This window comes from Protopterus annectens, chromosome 11.part0, assembly GCF_019279795.1.
Source record: "Protopterus annectens isolate FY-2018-M chromosome 11.part0, PAN1.0, whole genome shotgun sequence".
Classification (NCBI taxonomy): domain Eukaryota; kingdom Metazoa; phylum Chordata; order Ceratodontiformes; family Protopteridae; genus Protopterus; species Protopterus annectens.
This window is the reverse complement of record NC_056745.1, coordinates 103946495-103969638: the sequence shown is the minus strand read 5'-3', so window position 1 is coordinate 103969638 and position 23144 is coordinate 103946495. Positions and strand designations below refer to the sequence as shown.

The window sequence follows — 23144 nt, the reverse complement described above, 5'->3', positions numbered from 1 at the left end:
TGATTACACCAGGGTGGCTTGTTTTTTGCGTTAGTTCTGTACTTCTTCCTGGTGGGTACAGCTGCCTCTATGCAGCTGTTAACATGCTTGTACAGGGATTCTGTGAACAATTCTGCATAGGCAGAAGTGTTCTATTTATGGGGGCTTAAAAATTTTCCAGGTTCTCACTTAATAGCAGGAGGTTAGCCTTAGAATAGTTCCTGAATATTCCAGGTTTAGGTGGGGGTCCAGATTTTATTTTTACTTCGGAGACCATTTTGTGGTCTGTCCTTACCAGGGAAGGCATTACAGTGGAGAGTGTGCAGCACTCTCCCATATTAGTGAGGACTAGATCCAGTATGGTTGTACCCCTGGTTGGTGTATTGACTATATGGTCCATGAAGTTTGTGTTTGCAAAATCCAGGAATCTTTGTGCATGTACATTTTGTGTCGTATAGGATTCCCAATTAATAGTGGGGTAATTAAAGTCACCCATGGATATGGTATTGCGTTGGATGGTTAGTGTTTTTAATAAGTTTAAATACATGGTGTGGGTTTTCTGGGTCATAGAGGGGGACCTGTAGCTTGCAAGGAAGTGGTATTGGATTTTACCTATGGTGATTTAAACATGGATCAGCTCAAGTGCATTGTCCTGTTTGACCAGCCTTCTAGTATATTTATTTTTGATGTAAATAGAGACACCTCCACCTTTAGTCCCTGCCTGTGTAGTAGCTGGCCTAAGTGTGTGGAAGGCATTATAACCCCTGCACTGTTCCTGTGCTCTTTGCAGCTTTAAACCATGTCACAGTGACCGCACAGACATCAGCATTCTTTAGGATAAAGAGAGCTTCTAGGGAGTGGAGTTTTGTTTTTGTTTAAACTCCTAGCATTGAGCGGTAATACCTTTAGATTTTCTTGGTTTTGATTTGTTATGTCGGAAGTACATAGCCTGTAATTCAGACAGCAAAACCCTTGCTTCCTCCCCAGAAAGCACCTCTGAAACCATTGAGAAGTTCCTTAATTTTAAAATCGCATTGTTTTAGAAGGCTACTGCTTTAGCATGTCTTCCTCCTGAACAAAGCGCACATCACTGCAGCTTTAGATGGTAGGCATAAATTTGCCTAAGTTAAGACAGTTTGTATGCTGTGTTCAAAATATCAAAAAAAGGTGTCTGGAAAAATCCTGCTTTCCCTATCCAGTGCATCTAGCTTAATTGTAGTGTAGAGAATCATATTGTTTTGGTGTTTGGCCATGTATAGCTGTGTATTTAACCCATAAGCAGCAGAAGAAGCACTGTCATGCTTTCTTGCCAAATACTTCAAAGATATGTAATATCTCTGTCTGAATGCTGTATAGATTCAGCAATAGACTTTGTCTCAGATTTTTCATCACCCATATACACTTATTCTAAATTAAGGTGCAGGGAGTTGATTCAGTGACTAAAACCATCCACTACAGTATAAAGCATACCTAATTTTTAAATGATCGAAACTACATCAGGTTCCTGAAGTGCAATTTTCTGTAAGACTTTAAATACCTGTATAAAGCAGTTTGGCTAACATTTGGTAACCTCTGTGGTAGTGGTGGTGTTTTTTGTTGCCTAAGACTTAAAGATGTGCCACAATCAAACCCTGGTCATTGCATCATAGAGAGAAGAAGCTTTCTTTCTGTGGAAAGAGTGAAGCTTGCCAGTGTGGAGAGAACTGCACCATTGCAGGAAGTCTCTGCTCTACAGCTGATGTCTTTCACCCTTCCCAGCATTTCCTTCTTAACTTTTGGTTTATGGGAAAATGGTATCTGCATACCTTTAGACTTTATTTTATTTATCTGAGTTTCTTTAGTCTTTGTCCATTCATAGAAATTCCTTTTTCTGTCATGTATTTGATTCTTAGTTGAAAGAGAAATTCAAATGTTCAGAAATTGGGAGAAGCAGGATTTAAGGTTTTGTTTGATCACACTTTGGCAAAAGTACAGTTATGTAAACTTTTACCATAACAGTAGATGTCCTTCTGTTCACTGTTGCAGTATTTGTTACAGAAGGGATGCCCTGCCTTGGGCAGCCTGTCGCTCAGCTTAAAAGAGATCTTGTTTGTGCCGTATGCCATATTTATGCCCCACATACAAAATGTAAGGAATAAAAGGGACGTATGGGTGCAACAACCTAGAATGGAATTGCCCCAGAAGAGAACAGTCATCATAGAACAAAAGATTCCATGCATATCCAGAAGGAAAAAATGTAGGACAAATAAGAGGGGGTTGGAAGGAGGGAGTGAATACTGCAACAATGAAGAGGAGGACATCTACTGTCATGATAAAATTTTACACAGCTGTACTATGTCCTCCTATATCACTGTTGTAGTATTTGTTACAAAAGGGAAAGTAAAAAAAGCTCAAGAAACAGAATGGGAGATAGAAGGCTGAGAAGAGCCTCAAAAAACTCCTATAAAATGGTTTCAGCAGAACCTGCTCTGGCCCTAGAAACCATATCCAACTTATAATGCTTAGTAAAGTTATGCACTGAAGACCAAGTAGCAGCTTCAAGGATGGAATTGGTGTGCAACCCCTTGAATAAGCTGTCAGAAGAGGCCACAGCTGTGCTGGAACGAGCTCTGACAGAAGTAGCCAGAGTCTTGCCATGAAAAGAATAACAAAAGGAAATGGCCTTAGATATCCAGAAGGAGATGGTTTGGTTAGAAACAGCCAAACCCAAAGACCTGGGATGAAAGGAAACAAAAATGCAATCATACTTACAAATGGACTTACTTTTAGTCTGTGCAAATCTAAGGTATGCAGGACCTTTTCACTAGCAGACTGAGGAGAAGGGGAAAAAGGAATGGAGTTGTACTGACTGATTCAAGGACAACTTATTTACTTCTTTGGGCATAAAAGAAGGATTAGTACGTAGGAACACCCTGTCCCTGCTAAAAAACAAAAAAGGAGAAATGGCCATAAGGGCCTGGAGCTCAGAAACCTCCATGCAGAATTAAGACCAACAACAAAACAATCTCCGAGGTAGAAAGCTGCAAAGAAGCAGAATCTGCAGGCTCAGAAGGAGCCTAAATTGATGTTTCTAAAACAAAGTTAGCGTCCTGAGGAAGAGGAGTAGGTTTTCTTGGAGGCCTAATATGTAGGACTCCTTTAAAAAATTGCTTGACTTCAAAATGAGAAGCCAGAGGAGGATTCAAGGGCAGACAAGTGGGCATTCACAGAAGAATAGGCCAAGCTAGACTGGAGCAACTCACATAAATGAGAAGACCAGCGGGATCCCCCCTGACAAAGGGTCCAGGTTATGAGCATGGCACCAGACCGAAAATCTCTTCCATCTGGACATTATAAGACTTTTCTGGTTGAGGGTTTCCTTGCCTCCTGTAAAACCCGGAGCACGTCCTCAGAAAATAGATGCCAGAAAGGGATCAAAACCCTGTCATCCATAATGTCAGCTGCAAAGTGTACAAGTGGGGATGGATGAGAGACCCCTTGTCCTGTGTGAGGAGATCCAACGAGTGAGGTAGCTTGTGATGATTGCCTCTGGACAGATGCATTAAGAGGGGGAAACCAGTGCTGTCTCAGCCAAAAGGGAGTCAGTAGCATGATTTCTGGGAAGTCCAGCTGAATTTTCTGCAGGACTCTTGGAAGTAGAGGAAGAGGAGGGAAAACATAAACATCCCCTTCCAAGGAAAAAAAAAAGGGCATCTGCCTTCCAAGCTAGATGGCATGGCATTCTGGAACAGAAGAGAGGAAGCTGCCTGTTCAAAGGGGAGGCAAAAAGATTTACCTGAGGAATACCCGACCAATGGATGATGTCCGGAAACATGTCTCTGTGAAGCATCCATTTGTGAGCCTGTGTTTTGGACCTGCTGAAAAAGTCTGCCACAAGATTGTGCTCTAAAGGACTGTGTACTGCCTGAAGAGTTAACTGATAACTGAGAGAGACTTCCTAAGCCTGAAGTTCCATTCTGCAGCAGAGGTAAGACTTTTTGCCCCCCCCCCCCCCAGCTTGCTGCCTAGCACACCACTGTAGTGTTGTCTGTGTACATCTTCAAGTGATCTAGAGAGAACATGAGGTGAAAAGCCTGAAGGGACAGAATCAGAGCCTTCATCTATTTGATGTTGGTATGGTCTTATTTCTGATGGGGAGGACAAAGGTCCTGAACTTTCAGTTGACCAAGAGATGCCCCTGACCCCATGTCTGAGTAATTGGTGAACAGCTGCTGAGAAGGGACTGGAGGCTGAAAGGGTTGACCTGAGTTGAGAGCGAACTGTCGACTCCACCACTCAGATTCCTTTTTGAGACAGGGAAGGAGAGGTGCACTGAAATTCAGAGGGTGATGATGCTGCAGCCTTACCGACTCGAAGTATCATTGAAGCTTCCGTATATGCAGTTTGGCAAGAAGAAGTAATGAATAGAAGAGGCCATGAATCCCAGGGCCCAAAGAAATTCCCTGGCTGGCATGGCAGTCAGAGGAAGAAGAGATTGAAAAAAGGTTGTCAATGACAATACCTTTGGAGGCGGAAGAGAAACCAACATTGGCACCGTCTGAATCCTGCATCCCAGATACAGGATCCTGATGGGGAATCGGGACGGACTTTTGGAAGGTGATAGTAAACCCAGACTTTGAAGAAGAGAGATGGTGAGCTGCAGATCCTGCAACAATCGACTGGATGACGGTGCCTGAAGCTACAAATCATCTAGATAGGGAAATATCTGAATGCCTTGGAGCCTGCAGAAGGCAATCACAGGAGCTAGGCATTTTGTGAATACCCTTGGAGCAGTAGAGAGGCCAAAGGGCAAAGCAGAAAATTGAAAATGAGAGGAAGACACAGAGAAATGTAAAAACTTCCTGAGGAGAAGGTGAATGGGGATATGAAACTAGCATCTTTCAGATCCAAGGTCAAGGATACCAGAAAAGCCTGGGGTAATAAAAGAAGAAACAGAGGTTGAAGAGTAAACATCCAAAAAGAAGGGATCTCAGGAAAGGTGTTGTCGGGAGAGATCCAAAATAGGTCTCCAATTGCCCTCCTTTCGAGTAACCAGTAAGATCCTGGAATAAAAGCCCCTTCCCACTTGGGAGGGGGACAGGTTGAATGGTCCTTTGGTTCACCAGGGACCCTAGAATCTCTGGGAAATGAGGATATTGCACTAGAGGAGGTTGAAGAATCCTAGAAAAGGAGGGAGAGCTTCCAAAAACCCATAAGTTGCCTTTTTTTTTGCTTATTTATACTATTTGCTGTACTTTTTTATTGCCTGCTTCCTGCTTTTATACTATAATTATTTACTGTGTATTATCCTACACTGTTATACTACAATTGCCTACTACACTGTGCGTGTAAAATTTAATTTTATTGCTGTTTTCACTGTTTAGCAAGCTTTTTTGCTGTTTCCACTGTTTAAGTATTTACTGGTATTTGTTCATTATTTTAAAGCTATTTGTTCTGCCTTCTCTTGTTTTCCCACCAAGCAGTACTTAATTAACTGATCTGTTAACTGATTAAATCATTCTTTAGCACCTCCTGGCTGATTTTCTGCTGTTTTAAACATTTTTTCAGTGTCTCAATGCTATTTTTCTGCTGTGTTAAATATTCTCTAGTGTTTCCTGCTGAAACTAGGGTAGCTAGTAGCTGTAGCACAGTCCAGATCCAGGCCTACGGCTTCTGGACCTGTTTGTAGTGGTTTGTTTGTTCTGAGCATGTTTTCCAGGCCATCTTGGATTGGAAGGGGCCTATCTGCACTTTTGTGAGAGAACTGTGTTTTATTGGCACCTGACTGGTAAAGGGAGGGTCTGTGTCACGTAATCAAACTTCCAGAAGTTCGAACACCAGAAGTTCGAAAGTTGAAAATGTCAAAGCTGCAGAAATCCGAATCCTTTCCCAGGGAAGGAATTCGGTTGGCATTTTCCGTGGCTTAGACATTTTCTCCACTGTGGTGCGAAAGTTACAGAACGGGTTAAGGTAAGTGTGCGATTGTGACGGACGTTGGGCTTAGGGTGCGGGTAAGGTAAGTGTGCGATAGTGACGGACTTTAAGGTTAGGGTGTGGGTAAGTGTGTGATAGTGACAGACTTTAGGGTTAGGGTGCGATAGTGACTGACCTTAGGGTTAGTATTTGGGTTAAGGTTAGTGCATAGATAGTTGTGTATGTAAGGTGTAGTGTAGGTTACAAGGTTTTGGTATGCTTGTGTTGTGTTTGTTTTTTGGAACAGCAAATTTTTTCCCTGGGAAAAAATTCACTGTTCAAAAGTTTCGATGTTATCACATTTCGATCTTCCTAGTTCAAACTTATGGTGTTCGAAATTTTGGAAGTTCGATTATGTGACATAGACCCTAAAGCGAGGCTGGTCTGGGGCTTGGAATGAGCATTCTCATTGGTCCTTTCGAATTTTGTTAGAGTTTTTTTTCAAGTTTTAGCTTCTGGTATTTAGACCCTGCATCTGAGCTGCTTGTTTGTGCATCTGACAGCATCAAGCACTGCCATGCAGTTGTGTGCCAAAGCCAGACAGTTAAACTCAACACATTTTCCCTTAAAACCGAAGCAAAAATATCCATTCACCGAGCTCTGACGTGATCGTTTCTGAAAAGCCACCCCCTAGTGACAATAGTCTTCAACCTAACATTATGGACAGTTGGACTACCCTTGTTTCTCCTGCCAATCTTGTTGACTTGGGTCTCTTGAGGCAGTGCAGCAGTTGCGTCATGTACACAGACAATCCTCTACTAATAACACAGTTTAGTACAGAGTGTGAGAGATGTATTTACACCAAGAATCTAGAATCCATGCTCTCTCTCTCTCACTCAAAACAGTAACACGGCAAAGGTTGTCAACTCACCCACTACTACATATTCGCATAGTACCACTACTCATACACATACCAGTAGTCCTACATATAGTAAGCATCAAACATGTAAATCTGCATACATGGAGGTTCTCTCGAAAAACTTACAGAAACACCAGAGACCTCCAAAACACAAGTCTGCTAAGGCTAACACAGTCTCCGCAGCACCTATGACACATAGCAACACCAGTGTCTCACCCACCAAGCCCATAAGGAGTAACACCAAAAACCGAGTTTTCTTGTCATTGCAAACTCAATAGTGAGACACATGGATGTCCTACTCACCAGGTTGGACAAGGAAAAAGTCACAGTCAGCTGCCTGTCCGGTGCCAGGATTCACCAAATCATGCATGTACTCTGGTCTCTCAGCAACAAGTACAGTTATGACTTTGTCATAGTTCATGTTGGTATGAATTACTTGAGACATACCTCACTGGATTATATGAAGAGAGACATGGTTGAGCTCTCTGAGTGTGTGTCCCCGGCAGGAATGTCCCTAGCCTTGAACAGCATACTGCCCTCGCCCAGAATGATGCCACAGTATAAACAAAAATGATTGATTTCAATAATTGGCTTAGTTTTTGGTGTCATTCGGGATCCAGTTTCTGTCTGCCTGGGAAGCCGTGGTTGATAAACCTCACTGCTTTTCCAGAGACAGTTTGCACCTGGCACCCCTAGGCTTTCAGCTGCTGGCAAAGGCTCTTGCTTCCCTTATAGTGCCTTTTATAGGCATGGTCTTGAAAACAACATTACTGTTGTGAAATTAACCAATCGGAACAAAATAAGGATCATGCTGCTAAATGCTAGGTGCTTAAACCACAAACTGCACTCCCTGGTACCTCTTCTGTCACCGGAATATGTAGATGTCTTTGCAGTCACAGAAACCTGGCTTAAGACCTCGGAGAGGCCCTACAAGGCTACAATGCCTTCCATACCTTTAGACCACAAAATGGATGTGTGAAAACCAAAGGAGGTGGTGTTTCAATCAGTATTCGAGATAACTTCACCTCTCACATCTAGTTAGACTGGACAGCTCCATGAAGTTACTCCAGGTCTGGGTTATGGTGGGTAGGACCCCCATTCAAGTCTTAGCCACTTATAGATGATCCCCTTCCATGGGTCACAACACCCAAGAAGCCCAACTAACCAAACTGAAGACAATCCAAATTTTACGGAACACACATGTTATGGGGGATGTCAATTTTCCCACCATCAACTGAGAGACCTACTCTAGCCCAAACGTTCCTTGACTTTGTGAATTCAAATGCCCTGGAGCAAATTGTCTATACCCTGACAAGAGGAACAAACATTCTAGATGTGGTCCTTGCTGCAACTGTTGGATCCTCATTAGTTAAAACTGACCACAAATCAGAATTCACTAACACCAGAATTTACAAAGGGTGAAATCAGACTAAAAATCTTCACCAAGGCAAACTGTACTCTCCTAGGAGAAGGTATAAATGCATTCCAAGCCCCACCCCAAGCTGAAAGTGATAAATATGCCAAAGCTTACACTAAAGCCCTGTGCAATCACTTGCATAAGTGTATAAACTTGGCTGCACCAGGTAGAATCAAAGCCAGAGCCCCAAGTAAAATCAAGCTGCCATGGTGGACTTGTACCATCAACAAACTCTACAATAAATGTAAAAAGTTGCTGTCCAAGAAAACAAAGACAAGGACCCAGCAATGGAAAAGCACCCTCATAAGACAACTTGTCAAATCCTCCAAGAAGCTTCTTTTAGTGAAACCTAGCAAGTACTACCAAGGATAACCATAAAGACTTTTACAGCTATGTATGTAACCTAAAGAGTAGGACCCAAGCATGTGCAGAACTGGTGGCCAATGGTATCACACACACTGACCCCACAGAGATAGCAAACCTGCTAGTGGATAGGCTTGGTGAAACTTTCACTCCCTTATCCCCGCCTAACTTACAACAAACCCTCTCCCAGACCCCCCCCCCCCACCTTACATATCAGAAAAGCAGGTCCTCAAAGCCCTGTCCAAGGCAAAGAACATGGCCTCTGTGGGACCAGACGACATCCCAGGATGTCTTCTAAACAGGCTAAAACATAAACTAGCATCACCACTAAGTACCCGTTTCAATCGTAGCCTAACCATTGGCTTTGTTCCAGTAGAATGGAGAACCGCTACAGTTATACCCCTCCACAAAGGTGGCCTAGCAACAGACCCAAAAGCCTGACCAGTCTCATCTGTAAGGCCATGGAACTTACCATTGTGGACCTCATAAATAAAGACATAGGTCATCTCTGTCGCTCGTTCCTGTTAGTACAGATGACAAACAGGCAGTTTAGTTCGTTTAGATGCTTTATTACAAAAAAAACATATCAGGATGGATAGCAGCATCATAAAATATAAACAAACTGATTAACAGACAAACCTTACAGACATACATACTTGCATCTCAACAGCTTACTACAAAGTGGGAGTCAGGCTCACACATGCTTAATATTTATAGACTTGTGCAAGCCCTTAGATAGCTTCTTAAATACATACACACGCACGTTGATCTACATCCTCCCTCTTTAAAAGATTGCCCTCAAATGAAAATGACATTGGAGTTGGACGTGCATTAATATAGACATTAGAAACAAAGACGATGTTCATTTCCAAGTTGCCGTGCATTTATAACATGGTCTGGAGATGCGACCGTATCTGGTAACATAGTAATCAGGACTGGGTTTAGCAACAGGGACAGTCTTCGGCGAACAACTCATATCAGGAATGTCGGGCTTCATCACAGGAACAGGGATATTCACTGGAACATCTGGAACTGGAACACTGGACAACTCACTCTCAGATAGAGTCTTTCTCTCAGGCTATGTGCTGTGGTATAGGCTTGGACATGGTCATCAAATTTTTCTGATTCCGCCTAAACTCTACTCCTTGTGATTCCACAATGTACGATCTTGGATCTGAGGAAATATTCACGACTCCAATCCTATCATAACCTTTGGACATTTGCACCCTTACCACTTCTCCCTCTTGTAATGGATTGAGCTTTTTTGCTGGTCTTCTTGCAATAGGACTTTTGGGCTAAAAGCTTCTTCAACAGATTGGATTTCACTGACCTGTTGTTCTTGACACATGGAACCAACAGTTGACTACTGATTGGTAACATGGTTCTGGTTTCTCTCAACAGAAGTCTCTGAGCAGATGAACCAAGATGTTTTATCACGAGTAATATTACTGAGATTTGCAAGATTCAAGAAAACATCACTGTTGTCTCGTTTCGACTTCTCTAATAATTGTTTTGCACTTTGAACTGCACGTTCTGCAAAACTATTTGACTGTGGTTGCTCTGGGCTACTCGTGACATGAGTGAAGTCCTAATCTTTGGCAAATCTTTTGAACTGTTGGCTTGTAAACTGTGTACCATTGTCAGAAATAATTTTGTGCAGACTACCATGGACTGCAAGATGATGCTTCATCTTAGAAATGACAGTACTGTACACTAGATTAGAAAGTAGGTCAATCTCAAACCAGTTTGAGTAAGAGTCTACTAACACCAAGTAATCTTGACCATTCCATTCAAAAATGTCGGTGGCTGCTGTTGACCAAGGTAGTGCAGGAATCTGGTTTAGCTGAAGTGGTTCTGTTGATGTGACTAACAAGATGATAGCATTGTCTCAATATCTTGTGACATAGAAGGCCAAATGTCCTCTCACCCTTCTTTTGGTAGAGTCTGCTCCTTGGTGGCCACGATGTAAGATAGTAATGTACTCGTGTTGCAAAGACTTTAGAACAGTAACTTTCAGACCTTTCATGATGATACCATTGTCTGTCAAACTCTCATCTCTGTATGGAAAATAAGGTTGCACTTCTTGAGGTAAACTAGATTGCCTTGATGGCCTGAAGCTGTGGCTGTATGACTTTTAAGCTCTTCAAGACATGTAGAAGAAAAATTTCACACTCCCATGACTTCAACATCAAGTTGTTCATACTCTTGCTGTTCAGTGGTATTTCTGGGCGATCTGGAGAAATTATTAGCATGGTAAAGAAACTTGCCTTTCTTGTAGACAAGATTGAAATTATAGTTTTGCAGTTTCAACATCATATGTTGCAATCTGGTTGGAGCTGTATGCATAGGCTTTCTCAAAATAGTAACTACAGGTTGGTGGTCAGTTTCGATATGGATAGGTTTACAATAAACATAGTCATGGAACTTCGAACACGCAAACACAATTTCCAAGAGTTCTTTCTCTATCTAAGCATACTGCATTTCAGTTTGGGTGAGAGTTCTGGATGCACAGGCAACAGGCTGACCCTCCTGCAGAATGACTGCACCTATACCAAATTTCGAAGCATCACACTAAAGAGTAACTGGCTTGTGGACGTCATAGAATCTGAGAGTTGGTGGACTGGCAATTCTCTGTTTAAGGAAATCAAATGCTGTCTGGTGCTGTTCTAACCATGACCAGGATACATCTTTACATGTTAGCTCTCTTAGTGGTGCTGATATTTGATTCAAGTCTGGAATAAACTTGGCTATGAGGTTAACCATGCCATGGAAATGGTGCAGGGCTTGAACATTGTCTGGAGCTGGGATCTTGAGAATGGCTGTTTGCTTAGGAGTGTCTGGTCGTAAGCCTGAACTGGTAAAGAAATGACCAACATAAGTGACTTCCTGTAGCCTGAATTTGCATTTCTATGGATTCAGCTTAAGGTTCACTTGATGTGCTCTTTCCAGAATGTTTCTGAGGTTTCTGTCATGCTCAGCTTCAGCATTATTTGCTCCATTGCACGTTGAAAGACTTCACTTGTAGAATTTATCCCAAGTGGCATTCTCAAAAATCTGTACCTTCCAAATGGAGTACTGAAAGGGTTTAGCAATAAGGATTTCTTGTCAAGCAAACTTTGGCAAAATGAGCTCTTTGCATCTAAGACAGAAAAAACAGTGGCATTTGGCATAAAAGCAGCAACTTCGACTGTATGCATTGGATGATGAGATCCATTCAGTGCCTTGTTTAAATCTCATGGATCAATACATATTCTGATGTCATCTGATCTTTTCTTATGAGCTGTCACCATGGAGGATGCCTATTCAGTCAGTTCATCAACTGGACAAATCACTCCTTGCTGCACTATTTTATCTAGCTCGGCTTTAACTCTGTCCTGCATGGCTACTGGAACTTTCCAGGCTGGCCTGACAACTGGGCTGACATCCGAGAATAACTTTGTGGAGTATAGAACTGGAAGGTTGCCTAGTTTGTCTTCGAAAAGATCAGCACAGGTAGAGAAAATATACTGAGCGAAATTAGAGTAGTGGTCTTTTAAGCTAACATGGTGGACTCCCTTATTAAATGAAAGCAGTCCTATTTTCAGACTGTCTCTGACGCCTAATAGTGACTGTACGTGCCTCTTGGCCACATAAAATAACAAGTTGTGGTTTCTCCCAGCAGTGTAACATGAAAGCATTACTGAACCTTTGGTTTGAATTTCCTCACCACCATAAACAACAAGCTTCGCACACTTTGCCAAATCAAGCTTCTCACCATCACATACTCTAGCAAATTTTTCTGCTGACATAACATTGCTGTTTGAACCAGTGTCAACTTTGAGCTCTGTGGCTTCTCCATTTATCTAAACAGTACAAAATACTTCATTCTTTGCCCACAAATCTACTTCATTAACCGTTTCAGTAAGCGCTGACCATCAACATAAAAAGTAGGGTTACAGCTTTCTAATTGATCAACTCGTTTCTCAGAATGTTCCCTTGAAATAAAAGAATGTGTGATTTTTGATTTACAAAATCTCTTGAAATGATTCTACTTATTACATTTGTGGTATTGTTGACCAACAGCTAAGCAATTTTCTGTTAGATTCATGCTTTCCACCACAGTTACAACAGTTGCCAATGAAACTGGGTGGGGGCCCTTGCTTTGAGTTTGCTGACTCGCACTTATGCTTCACTGAGACTGTACTAACTCTGGAACTTGCTAGAAAGCTCTGGGGTTTACCAGTGAGTGCTGCAGGGGTTACATTTGCTGCCATGTGCTTGGACCTGTTTCTATTAATGATGTGCTGCATACTATCAACGTGTGCTGTAGAAGTTACTGTAAGCATGCATTTCGCATTTGTAAACATATTTGTGCGCTTTTCTGTGAGCTCATATATCTGACAAATCTCAATGGTCTTATTCAAAGTTAAATCACTGTCATGAAGCAAAATCTTTCTCACAGCATCATCTTTAATACCACACACAAGTCTGTCTTTTATCAACACATCCCTTAGATCACCAAATCTGTACGTTTTAGTTCCGTGTCTCAAATCAGTTATATAAGCTGCAAAAGTCTCACCAGGCTTTTGATCCCTTGTGTAAAATAAGTACTTTTGCACTGTAATGTTCCTCTGGGGGCTACACATTTCTCTAAATTTACATTTTAAATACTCAGGGTCCTCCCTTGACTCAGCCGGTACAACAGTATGACTGTTCCCCCCTCTCTTGCAAGAACAGCAGGTGCATACTCAAATGAACACTCCCTTTCAATGGCTTCTAACCCAGCTAAATTAAGCAGAATAAATGCCTTTGTACAGTCATCTTTATCAGAAAATGCAGCCTGTATGAAAATATCGTACTCTGGCTCAAACACTCTCCAGATCTCTGCAATATTGGTATCAAACACAAGTGGTGCTGGCTTTCGAAATTCATCTGCCATGCCAGCAAAATGTGCACAAACAGTGAAAATATGACCCTTGTAATTATGTACGAACAAGTTCACACAGCAGCTTTGTAATAGCATTCAAATGGACAATAAACTCTTCGAAGTAGTGCACTTTACAAAATATGTTCTGAAATGGCTGTATTTTGCGAAGTAACTGTACTGTAATAGTGCACAAACACGCAAACCCTTCGTACACATCTGATAACTCAGATATCTTTAATACGAAAAATGTGGCAGTTTTCTGTATTTCATTCATTTTATGCAATTCTGACTTTATTGCAAACATTTTCTGTAGTAATTTGAATATTTGTATCAATATGTTGCAGTATCTGACATTTTGCAGTATCTGACATTTCAGTTTACTTCAATATCGTTTAGAGCTTTCTGTATGCTTTGTTTCATATTTTGCGAATAAGAAATCATTTGAGCAAGTTTTAACATCTTAAATTTGTTTCTGACCTGTTTTGTGGATTATACATACAGTAGGATGATCCACTCCTCTGTATTTCTCCAATTTCAACTGAATGCCTGTTAGTCTCGAATCTTGAGAAACTGTATCCCATTCTGGCACCATGTCACTCATCCCTCTTAGGACAGATGATGAACAGGCGGATAGTTCGTTTAGATGCTTTATTACATAAAAACACATCAGGATAGATAGCAGCATCATAAAATATTAAACAAACTGATTAACAGACACACTTTACAGACGCATATACTTACATCTCAACAGCTTACTACAGTATAGCAGTCAGGCTCACACATGCTCAGTAGTTATACACTTGTGCAAGCTCTTACATAGCTTCTTAAAGACGCACACATACATACTGATCTACAACCTCCAAACCCCTGGATCCTACCCAATTCGGCTTTGTGAAGGACAGATCCTGCCTGTTAAATCTGGTGGATTTCTTTGAAAGTGGGATCAAGGCCATTGATGAGGGCAAGTCTGTGCACACAACATACCTCAACTTGGCAAAGGCTTTTGACACAATCCCACATTCCGGTATAACTGTTAAACTTGGCAAACTGAATGTAAACCCCTTAGTTGTAAGATGGGTTGCCAACTGGCTCACAAACTGGACACACACTATCAGAGTGGGTGACTCCACATCAACCAAGCAGACCTGTTACTAGCGGGATGCCACAGGGGTCAGTGCTGGGCCCTCTATTGTTTGGGGTATACTTCTCAGAAGTTCAGATCAAAACTAAAGGGTTGTGGCTGACCAAGTTTGCAGACAAATGCAAACTAGGGGCAATCATTGAATCCCCAAATGATGTCAGTATACTCCAGAAAATTATCCGGCCCATAATTGAGTATAATGCCCCATTTGGTATGTACAGTACTAAGCACTTACAGCAATTAGAGAGTCCTCAGAAGTTTCTAACAAAGATGATCAAGGGCCTCCAGCATGTGCCTTACTCAGACCAACTAAAATCCCTGTCACTGAACTCCATAACGTATCGACTTCTCAGAGGAGACTTTTATCTGGGGCCGACAGAGCAACCCAAGACCCAAACCTAATGAACTTACAGCATATCTGTAAATCAAATGGGTCACGGGCTACCCATTCCAAGGACTTAAATATGGCCTGTAACTTAAATAGGACATGCTGGAGGGACACATTTATCTCCCGGCGACTGCCATATCTTTGGAACAGGCTTACCAATTCATGTGAAACAGAGCACCTCTATGACACTGTTCAAGAGGAACCTGGATGAGTGGATGGGACACAATAAATTCTTACTGGGGGTAGCACCCACAACCCTCATGGACATTGGCAGTCATTATTAAATGCAATCTTTGGTATTTACTAGTACTTCAAAGGTATTACATTGGGTTGAAACGTCTAGGCTTAAAATGACCTCCGGGTCGATAGCCTAGTAATGTCCTATGAGCCTATGAAGTAACCCTGACAATGCTAGAAAGAACCCAAAAGTCTTAAGTGATGAGGTGCCAGTTTGGAAGACAAAGAAGGAGCCAAAGGGACAAAAAAAACTGGTCTAAAGGCAGGGGGAGCAAACTGTCAAAATGAAGCAGGCTTATCAAATAAAGGAGGCTTCTGAGCCACAGAAATCTGAGAAGTCTTAGCAAAGGGGCTGCCTTCCACACTTCCTGGTGTTAGAGGCCTGGCAGGGTTGCCTGCAAACAGAGCAGACCTAGAAGGATAATGCCCCTGGAACTTAGGGATAGGAGAGACAAAAATATGTTTAAGGTCTTGCAAGGCTTTTCTTTTCTCTTGAAGAGACTTAAACATGTTAGCAGCAGCAGACCCATAAAAAGAGGAGTATTATCCAAAAGAGCATCCTACAACTTGGCCTTAATGTCCTTAGGAAGAGATTGGAGATGAAGCCAAGAATAACACCTTTATGATGGACCCAAAAGCCGCGGGCCTAGAAGAGACATTAGCAGCATCATAGCTACACTTAATAGAGTGGCAAGCCATTTGAGAAGCAAAACCTAAAAAAGATAAGGCATAGGATTTGCCATCTGAATCAGGGAGGGGGGAGAGAGAACCTGACAAGCCTGAGCAGTCAGGACCAAGAACATACCTGGTCATGTGGGTCTGTTAATAGCCCTAAAGGCCAAAGCAGTGTAAACTTTCTTGCCAATCCTCTCCATTGCCCTGCAGTCAGAAGGCAAACCTTTAGAAGGTTTGTCAGAATAGATTGACTCCACAGCATGATCAGCAGAAGGACATTTAAATAAATATAGACAGTCCTCAGGAACCTTATAGAACCTGTCAAGTTTCTTAGGATCAGGAGGCCGAAAATCAGGAGACTTGGAAACAGCAATGAAAATGTCTAACATGGTAGCCAATACAAGAGGAGCTGCCAATAGTTTAGGAGTATCATCTTGAAACGACTCATAATATTTTGTCTGAATATCAGACACTTGAGAAGAATCCCACCTAAAGAATTCCATCATGCTAACAATTACTTCCCCAAAAGGAAATTCCTCAAAGGAGACTCAAGGTTAACAGTCTCCTCTTCATCAGAACCATAAGTCAAAGGAGAAGGCATCAGTAAAGAAAAGGACAAAGACCCCTCACCAGACAGGGAACCCTCATCCAAGGAATGTGGTTCCCTAAACAATTTAGAAGGGGTTGAGGTCTAAGCAGGAGTGGATACTGTAACCCCTTGAGGCCTTAGGGCCATTAAGGCAGAGGACAAGCCCTGAGGTAACTTTTGCCAATTCCCTTTGAGGATCCATAGGACAGACTGGAACATGCTTCAGTTTTTGTCTTTTCATAGAAGGGGCAATATCCCTAACAAATACTAGAGGTTCCAACCCTTGGCAAGATTCAAGAAGAGAAGCCAGAACTTCCTCCCTGACCAATATCCGCTGAACCCCACTAGGACCCTCCAAGATAATAATCCGTGGTTCCTCCTGGACGTCCAGAGGAGATGCCTGCAAAGCCTTAGAGGACATATGAAAAGACAGATCCATGTTGGCCTCTGGCAGGATCACAGCATAGGAATCCGATGTAAACACTGAATGACCTACAAAGCTCTTATGATTCCAGAGAGACATCTGGTAGAGGCTGGACCGCTAGAAAATCCAGCCAAGACTTCTTGGCTGCCTTCTTTCCTAGCGGGAGGTATCTCAGGTTAAGGGATTCTACCATGGTACCCTGGGCTGACTGTCTACGCTATTGGTTTTCAAGATAAATGGCCAGAGAAAACAAACTGCTTCTGAGTGTTTTGGGCATAAATGCCTTACCAGTATTATAAGAGGTATGGTTATTGGAAGCACCCAAACAAAAAAGACACAGTTTGTGATGATCCTTATGGGGAATCTGCCTCCCACACTGACATTTTCCCTTCTTGGATGATATGAACTCTAGGTAGTGATATAAAATACAAGACCAAGAAAGTAAAATAACAATAACCCCAACAGGGCACTTATCTGGTGTTGCTAAATATTCAGTACAGCAACAAAGCATTCAAGCCAACTGGCAAAAATGGTGTTCAAACTGGCGGTAAAAGAAGTTCTAGGTAGTTGATTTTTATGCCCTACGTTCTGTGCGGGGAGTATAAATATGATGTACAGTGCAAACAAGATCTTTTGTTTTTATACAGGCCGAGCGACAGGCTGCCCAAGTCAAGACATCCCTTCTGTAACATATACTGCAACAGTAATATAGAAGGGACATCTGTCTTGTTACTTCTAAACAGAAAATTACTCTTGTCTTTTTAAATACAGATATATTTAATCAAGATGATGTAGCGGAGGGATGATGGTGTAGGACTGAAGATATTTTTACTTTGATAGATCTTGCATTTGTGTTTAACAGAACAGAATGACTTTTGCAGTAATTGTGCAGTATGTGATGATATGCACCACCCTGTGGAGTCTGTTCACTCTTGGATTGTTCAAAGCTTGTAGGATTTAACAGCAAGTAGCACTCCAATGTGCCTGAAGCACTTAAACAGAAAGAAGTATAATCTTAACCTTAGTTTTGATTTAATTCTGAGTGGGTTCTTAAACAGGTTTTGGCAGTCTCTTTTGCAAAACTCCTTTGTGATGTTGTTGTAATGCTACTTTGCTGCTGTTTTAAGCTATTTTCTTCTTGGTATAAACCAGCTAAGCTATTTATACTTGTAGTTTAGTGCAGCATGACCACCACTTTCTTCTTTGTTTCATTTGCAGCGTACGTCTGAAGTATGATATTGTAGTTATTGTAACGGTAACATCCAGAAGAGTGTAGCTGACGCAGTGCACAATTTACTGTTTTGGTTGAATATACATACACAGCAAACATTTCTGTACTGGCGATATTTGTCATTATATTTCACTAAATTTCTTTATGAAGCAGATAATGAAACTTCGAGTTAATACTTCAAAACGGACACATCCACGGGCATGCTGGGTGGAGATACCAGAAGAGAATCCATCACTGGGTGATCTGCGTGCTGTGATATCAGAAAACCTACTTCCAGTATTGGGATACAGGTATGTGCAATTACTTTTTGCAATCATTGGACTAGACATTTGTTTGTGTTTTGTTGAGTTTATGATCTTATTTTGCTTGCAAGATTGTAAAAACCCACCGGGTACAATTGCTTGTTTTCTGGAGGTGACTGGAAATATGGTGATTGATTGATTTGGCCAATTGCATGTATGTATGTAGGTGCAGGTTGTGGGTAAGAACCTAGAGCTGCTGGATTTTTTAGTTATTTATTTGTTCCCTGGTTTGAATATTTAAAGGACAATACTGCAAGACTGCATATGTTACAGATGTTAGAGATAGGGCGATGTAGTAAATGCCCCAAATTGCTTTGCTACGAAAAACAGTTTTAATTCCTAGCAGTAAGTATGTAGAACTGATGGCAGTTTAGTTTCATATTAGAAATAAAGCATTAGTCATGGAAACTGAAACCTATGACAAGGGACGCTTTAAACTGTATTATATGATAGCAAACTGAAACCTATGAGAAGGGACATTTAAACTGTATTATATGCTAGCTGCATAGTTTTTGTAGTACAGCTTTCATTAGATGCTGAACTGTTTGCAGTTCAGATTTCAAGGCTGAAATTGTAAATATTTAATAATCCATTATTTCTTCGTGGACTTTAAGGGTTTTGTGATCACACATCACAGGTAGTAATTTTTATCATTCTAATCACCTTCTATGAGTTATGAAGAGAACAGAAAGTTTTTCTTAAAGTTGAATTGGGTGGAGCATTTATATATTTTGTACTCATTGTATGCGCCTTCTTCATTTAGTTCAGATATATTGTATTGTCTGTTATTGACTTTCTATACTGAACATTCCTAATATTGCTTGCAGTCTCTAGGATGTTACACTTATTTTAAATATTTACAAAGTAATGATGGAAACTGTTTTGCCTGTTTGATGTGCTTGCATATAACATAATTTTTGTTTAATTTCTGAATTGATCTAATCATTTATATGACTTTTTGGTTCAGGAAGACTTCCTTTTCAAGTTGAGGTCTGTATTTTCTTCCATATGGAGATGATACTTTTGCGATGATGTGTCCAGATTTCCACATGTAGCTATTGCACTGTTTTTATTTTGTGTATACATCAGGTATCACAGTGAAAAATATTTTCTTTATAAGGCTGTTCTTGTTTTGTGTCATCTTATTACATTCTTCCATTAAAAGTATGTAAATCACACTGTATTATTTACTCGTGTAGCGGTAGCAGAGCTCTTAGGCAGCTGTAATGTTGGTTTGTTATCTATTATTTGCTGAACTGGAAACTGAGGTTGTAGCAGTGGGACAGAACTTTTTTTAATATATTAATAAGAATATCACTAGCATTAAATTGTCAGCATCAGGCATGCGAGAATAATTTATCAGTACTTTTAGTATGGCCTGCTTCAGCTCTTACCTATTTGCTGATATCTAAAACCATAAAGTAGTCTAAATGGTTGTGCAAGTGCAATTACATAACTATTTTATTAATGTTTTACCTATGGTTATTCCCTGAGATACAAGACTGTTGTTTTCACTCTTGACGTTCACTTTCTGAATTGTACTTATCTTTTAATAACATTTCTTTTCTTTCATATATTCTCTTCACCTTTTCTGCTGGATTTTAGTGTCTTACTTTCTGTTTCACATCCCTGTGCTTCACCACATTTCAATCTTTTGCATCAGATAGCTTATTGTTTGACAACATTTTTTATACACAGTTTAATGGCTGTTACTAATCCTTAATACCATTCCACTGATAACCAACTGTTGTTCTTTCTGTTGCCAAGATATCACTAGCCAAATCTGTTCTGCTGCTCTTCACCACAAAACCATTGATTTTTCAGGGGAGATGTTTTATTCGGCTAAGCTGTCCCTGTTGTCCCATTATAAATTTGTGAGTAAGTGAATGTAAATAATTGGATTGTTTTATATTTCTACCACTCTGTCTGCTGTGTGTAACTGTAATTAGTTTCCTTACCTTACTCACTATGTATTGCATAGAATGCCAGAGACGTATATAACTGTAATTCATTTCCTTACTATATTCACCATGTATTGCATAGAATGGCAGAGAGGTGTATGACCATAATTCATTTCCTTACCGTATTCACCATGTATTGCATAGAATGGCAGAGACGTGTATAACTGTAATTAATTTCCTTACCGTATTCACCATGTATTGCATAGAATGGCAAAGAGGTGTATAACCATAATTCATTTCCTTACCGTATTCACCATGTATTGCATAGAATGGCAGAGACGTGTATAACTGTAATTCATTTCTATACCGTATTCATTATGTATTGCATAGAATGGCAGAGACGTGTATAAGCAGTTTTAACAGCACAGTAGTTGGTTCGCCTGTTTGTTCAGAACTCAGTCAAGAAATATTTTCCCTGTGCCCTCATGGATTTTTACTAGGTGTTTAGGTTTCTTCCTGTATCCCAAAATATGTAGAAAATGAATTGGTGATCCTCCTGATTGCTCATAGGTATGCATGCAATGTGTGTCACTGAGGTAGACTGGTGCCTTGTTCAGGACTTGTTTCCTTGTCCTGTGCTCACTGAATGCTGGGATAGCCACGAGCTACCTCGCAACCCTGAATTAATAAAGCAGATATTGACAAAAGAGTAAGTCTGTGTGTATATGTACATATAAATAACTGTAAAATAAAATTCAAGAGCAAGACATATAAGTAAAATAAGTTCAACAATCAAATTTCTACAGAGTGGTGCTTTTATATATGTTGCATGTTTTTTTCTGTAAATGGACAAAATATAAAAATCATTTTCTCATTGTAAATAAGCTGATTATAAATATGTTTAAAGCAAAAGCAGACATGTTAGTGTTTTTGCAAAATTTGCGTAACTTGGAACTGTCTACAAAATCAAGGGCAAGCATTTTATTTTATTTTTTTAGATATGAAGAAATCATAAAAGAAAATCCTATATAACAAAAGTAGCATGCACATATAAAAATATCAGTTCCCAGGAAGAACGAAGAGTCTTAAGACAAGTCTGTTCAGGATGCAGTCTGCTGTGCAAAAATGGATTAAATCCCACTTCTGACAAATGAGGTTTTTATTCTCAGAACTCATTAAAGTAGTTCAAAACAGAACTAAAAGAGCATGTGAAAAACAAATATGCCAGTAAATGTGTTATTGACATTGGAAAACCTGTAACAGTTTATTTCAACTATTTTGTTTTACAGATTATATTACTTTGTAAATACTATTTTGCAAGTAATATACATAATGCTATATGCTAATGTTGTAACATTCTAATTGTAGAACATGTATTGAATATTATAATATTATCCACACCCAGAAGTGGGTTATTGCTATTATACAATGACATTATTTAAGAAAAAAAAAATACTTACTTTTCTTAAATAATGGCATTGTATAATGCCTCTGTGCTGCGGTTCTGCAGCTGTCTGGTATTCTGCGGCAGTTCTGATGTACTGCGCATGCGTATGCTTACGCATTACATCAGAGCTGTGGGTGGAAGCAACGGAGAAAGCAAGATCTCTGTTGCTTTTTACAAAGTGTCTCGCTATGTTAAAGGAGTTTAACATAGCGAGACAGCTTTAAAAAAAGCAACGGAGAAAGGAAGATCTCTGTTACTTTTTTTTAAAGCTGCCTCGCTATGTTAAACTCCTTTAACATAGCGAGACAGTTTCTAAAAAGCAACGGAGATCTTGCATTCTCCGTTGCTGTAAAAAAAAAAAAAAAGACCTACTAATGGAAAAAGTCCGGGCGACCGGACCTTTTTCTATTAGTATAAGTTTTTGGTCAGCGTGCACGTTGTAAATCAATCAGCGTGCACATTTTTGAATATTAATGGGGGGGGGAGTCATTGTATAATTTAATATTTTCTTGTAGTTGTTTCATGTGTTATTCTCAGCTGCTGTGTTTGTTGCTTTTTTTTTTTTTTTGGCTCCTCTGAAACTTGGATCATTGCTGAAAGGGTGTTTTGACCAGCCCACCTACCTGGTTACCAAGTTGCTAATAAATAACTAAAAATAAAAGTTGCTAATAAATAACTAAAAATAAAATCAAAACAAAAATAAACAGTTTTTGCAAGGGCTTTCTGTGCTTGCAGTTTTTGTTTTGCTCATGATAGATCCTGAAGTGATAAAAACACTGGATGTTTTACAGAATTCAGACTTTAAAAGACCACTGCAGTGGTGGTGCTGTGGTAGCGTTGTCGCCTCACAGTATGACGTTGTCCTGTTCGATTCTTAGCTAGAGCGTCTTCTGTGTGGAGACATGCGTGAATGGGCGTACCTTCGTTGAAGGTTGTGCGTCAGAGCTGGCAACTCGGCACGTAAAAATCTACTGCCAATCATTGGTGGACCGGAGTTCCGCTGTGGCGACCCCTAACCGGGAAAAGCCGAAAGACACAACAAGACTTTAAAAGACCATCGAAAATACTGTTTTTTTTCTAATTGCATTTGGTTGTTTTAACCTCCATTAAAATAACAAGAGTATAAAAAATGGGGGCATATTACATGGGATATGTATTATTTGGCAAAGTCGGTATTCTAGAGTCTTATTAGTTCATGCACACTTTTCTGTTTTTGCTTTAGGCATTCCATTCTGTGATTTCTGAAAGTGATTATTTATTGTGTAATTTATGAGTTGTGGTCAAAATGTTTCTTTAGTGTAACTAAGGAAATTAATTTTTTGAGCTGTGATAC

At 40.3% G+C, this 23144-nt stretch overlaps 1 protein-coding gene across 5 annotated transcripts in view; it reads left to right on the top strand.

Annotated features, from left to right (window-relative positions):
* FBXO7 (F-box protein 7) overlaps positions 1-23144 on the top strand; it is a 457269-nt gene that overhangs the window by 38966 nt on the left and 395159 nt on the right. For 4 of the 5 annotated variants that reach the window (XM_044087479.1, XM_044087481.1, XM_044087477.1 and 1 more), the window contains exon 2: positions 18315-18451. In XM_044087479.1, coding sequence (XP_043943414.1) covers positions 18318-18451 — 134 coding nt within the window. In that variant the 5' untranslated portion in view covers positions 18315-18317. Of the gene's footprint in view, positions 1-18311; positions 18452-23144 lie in introns of all 5 variants that reach the window. The other variant, XM_044087478.1, reaches the window with a different exon arrangement.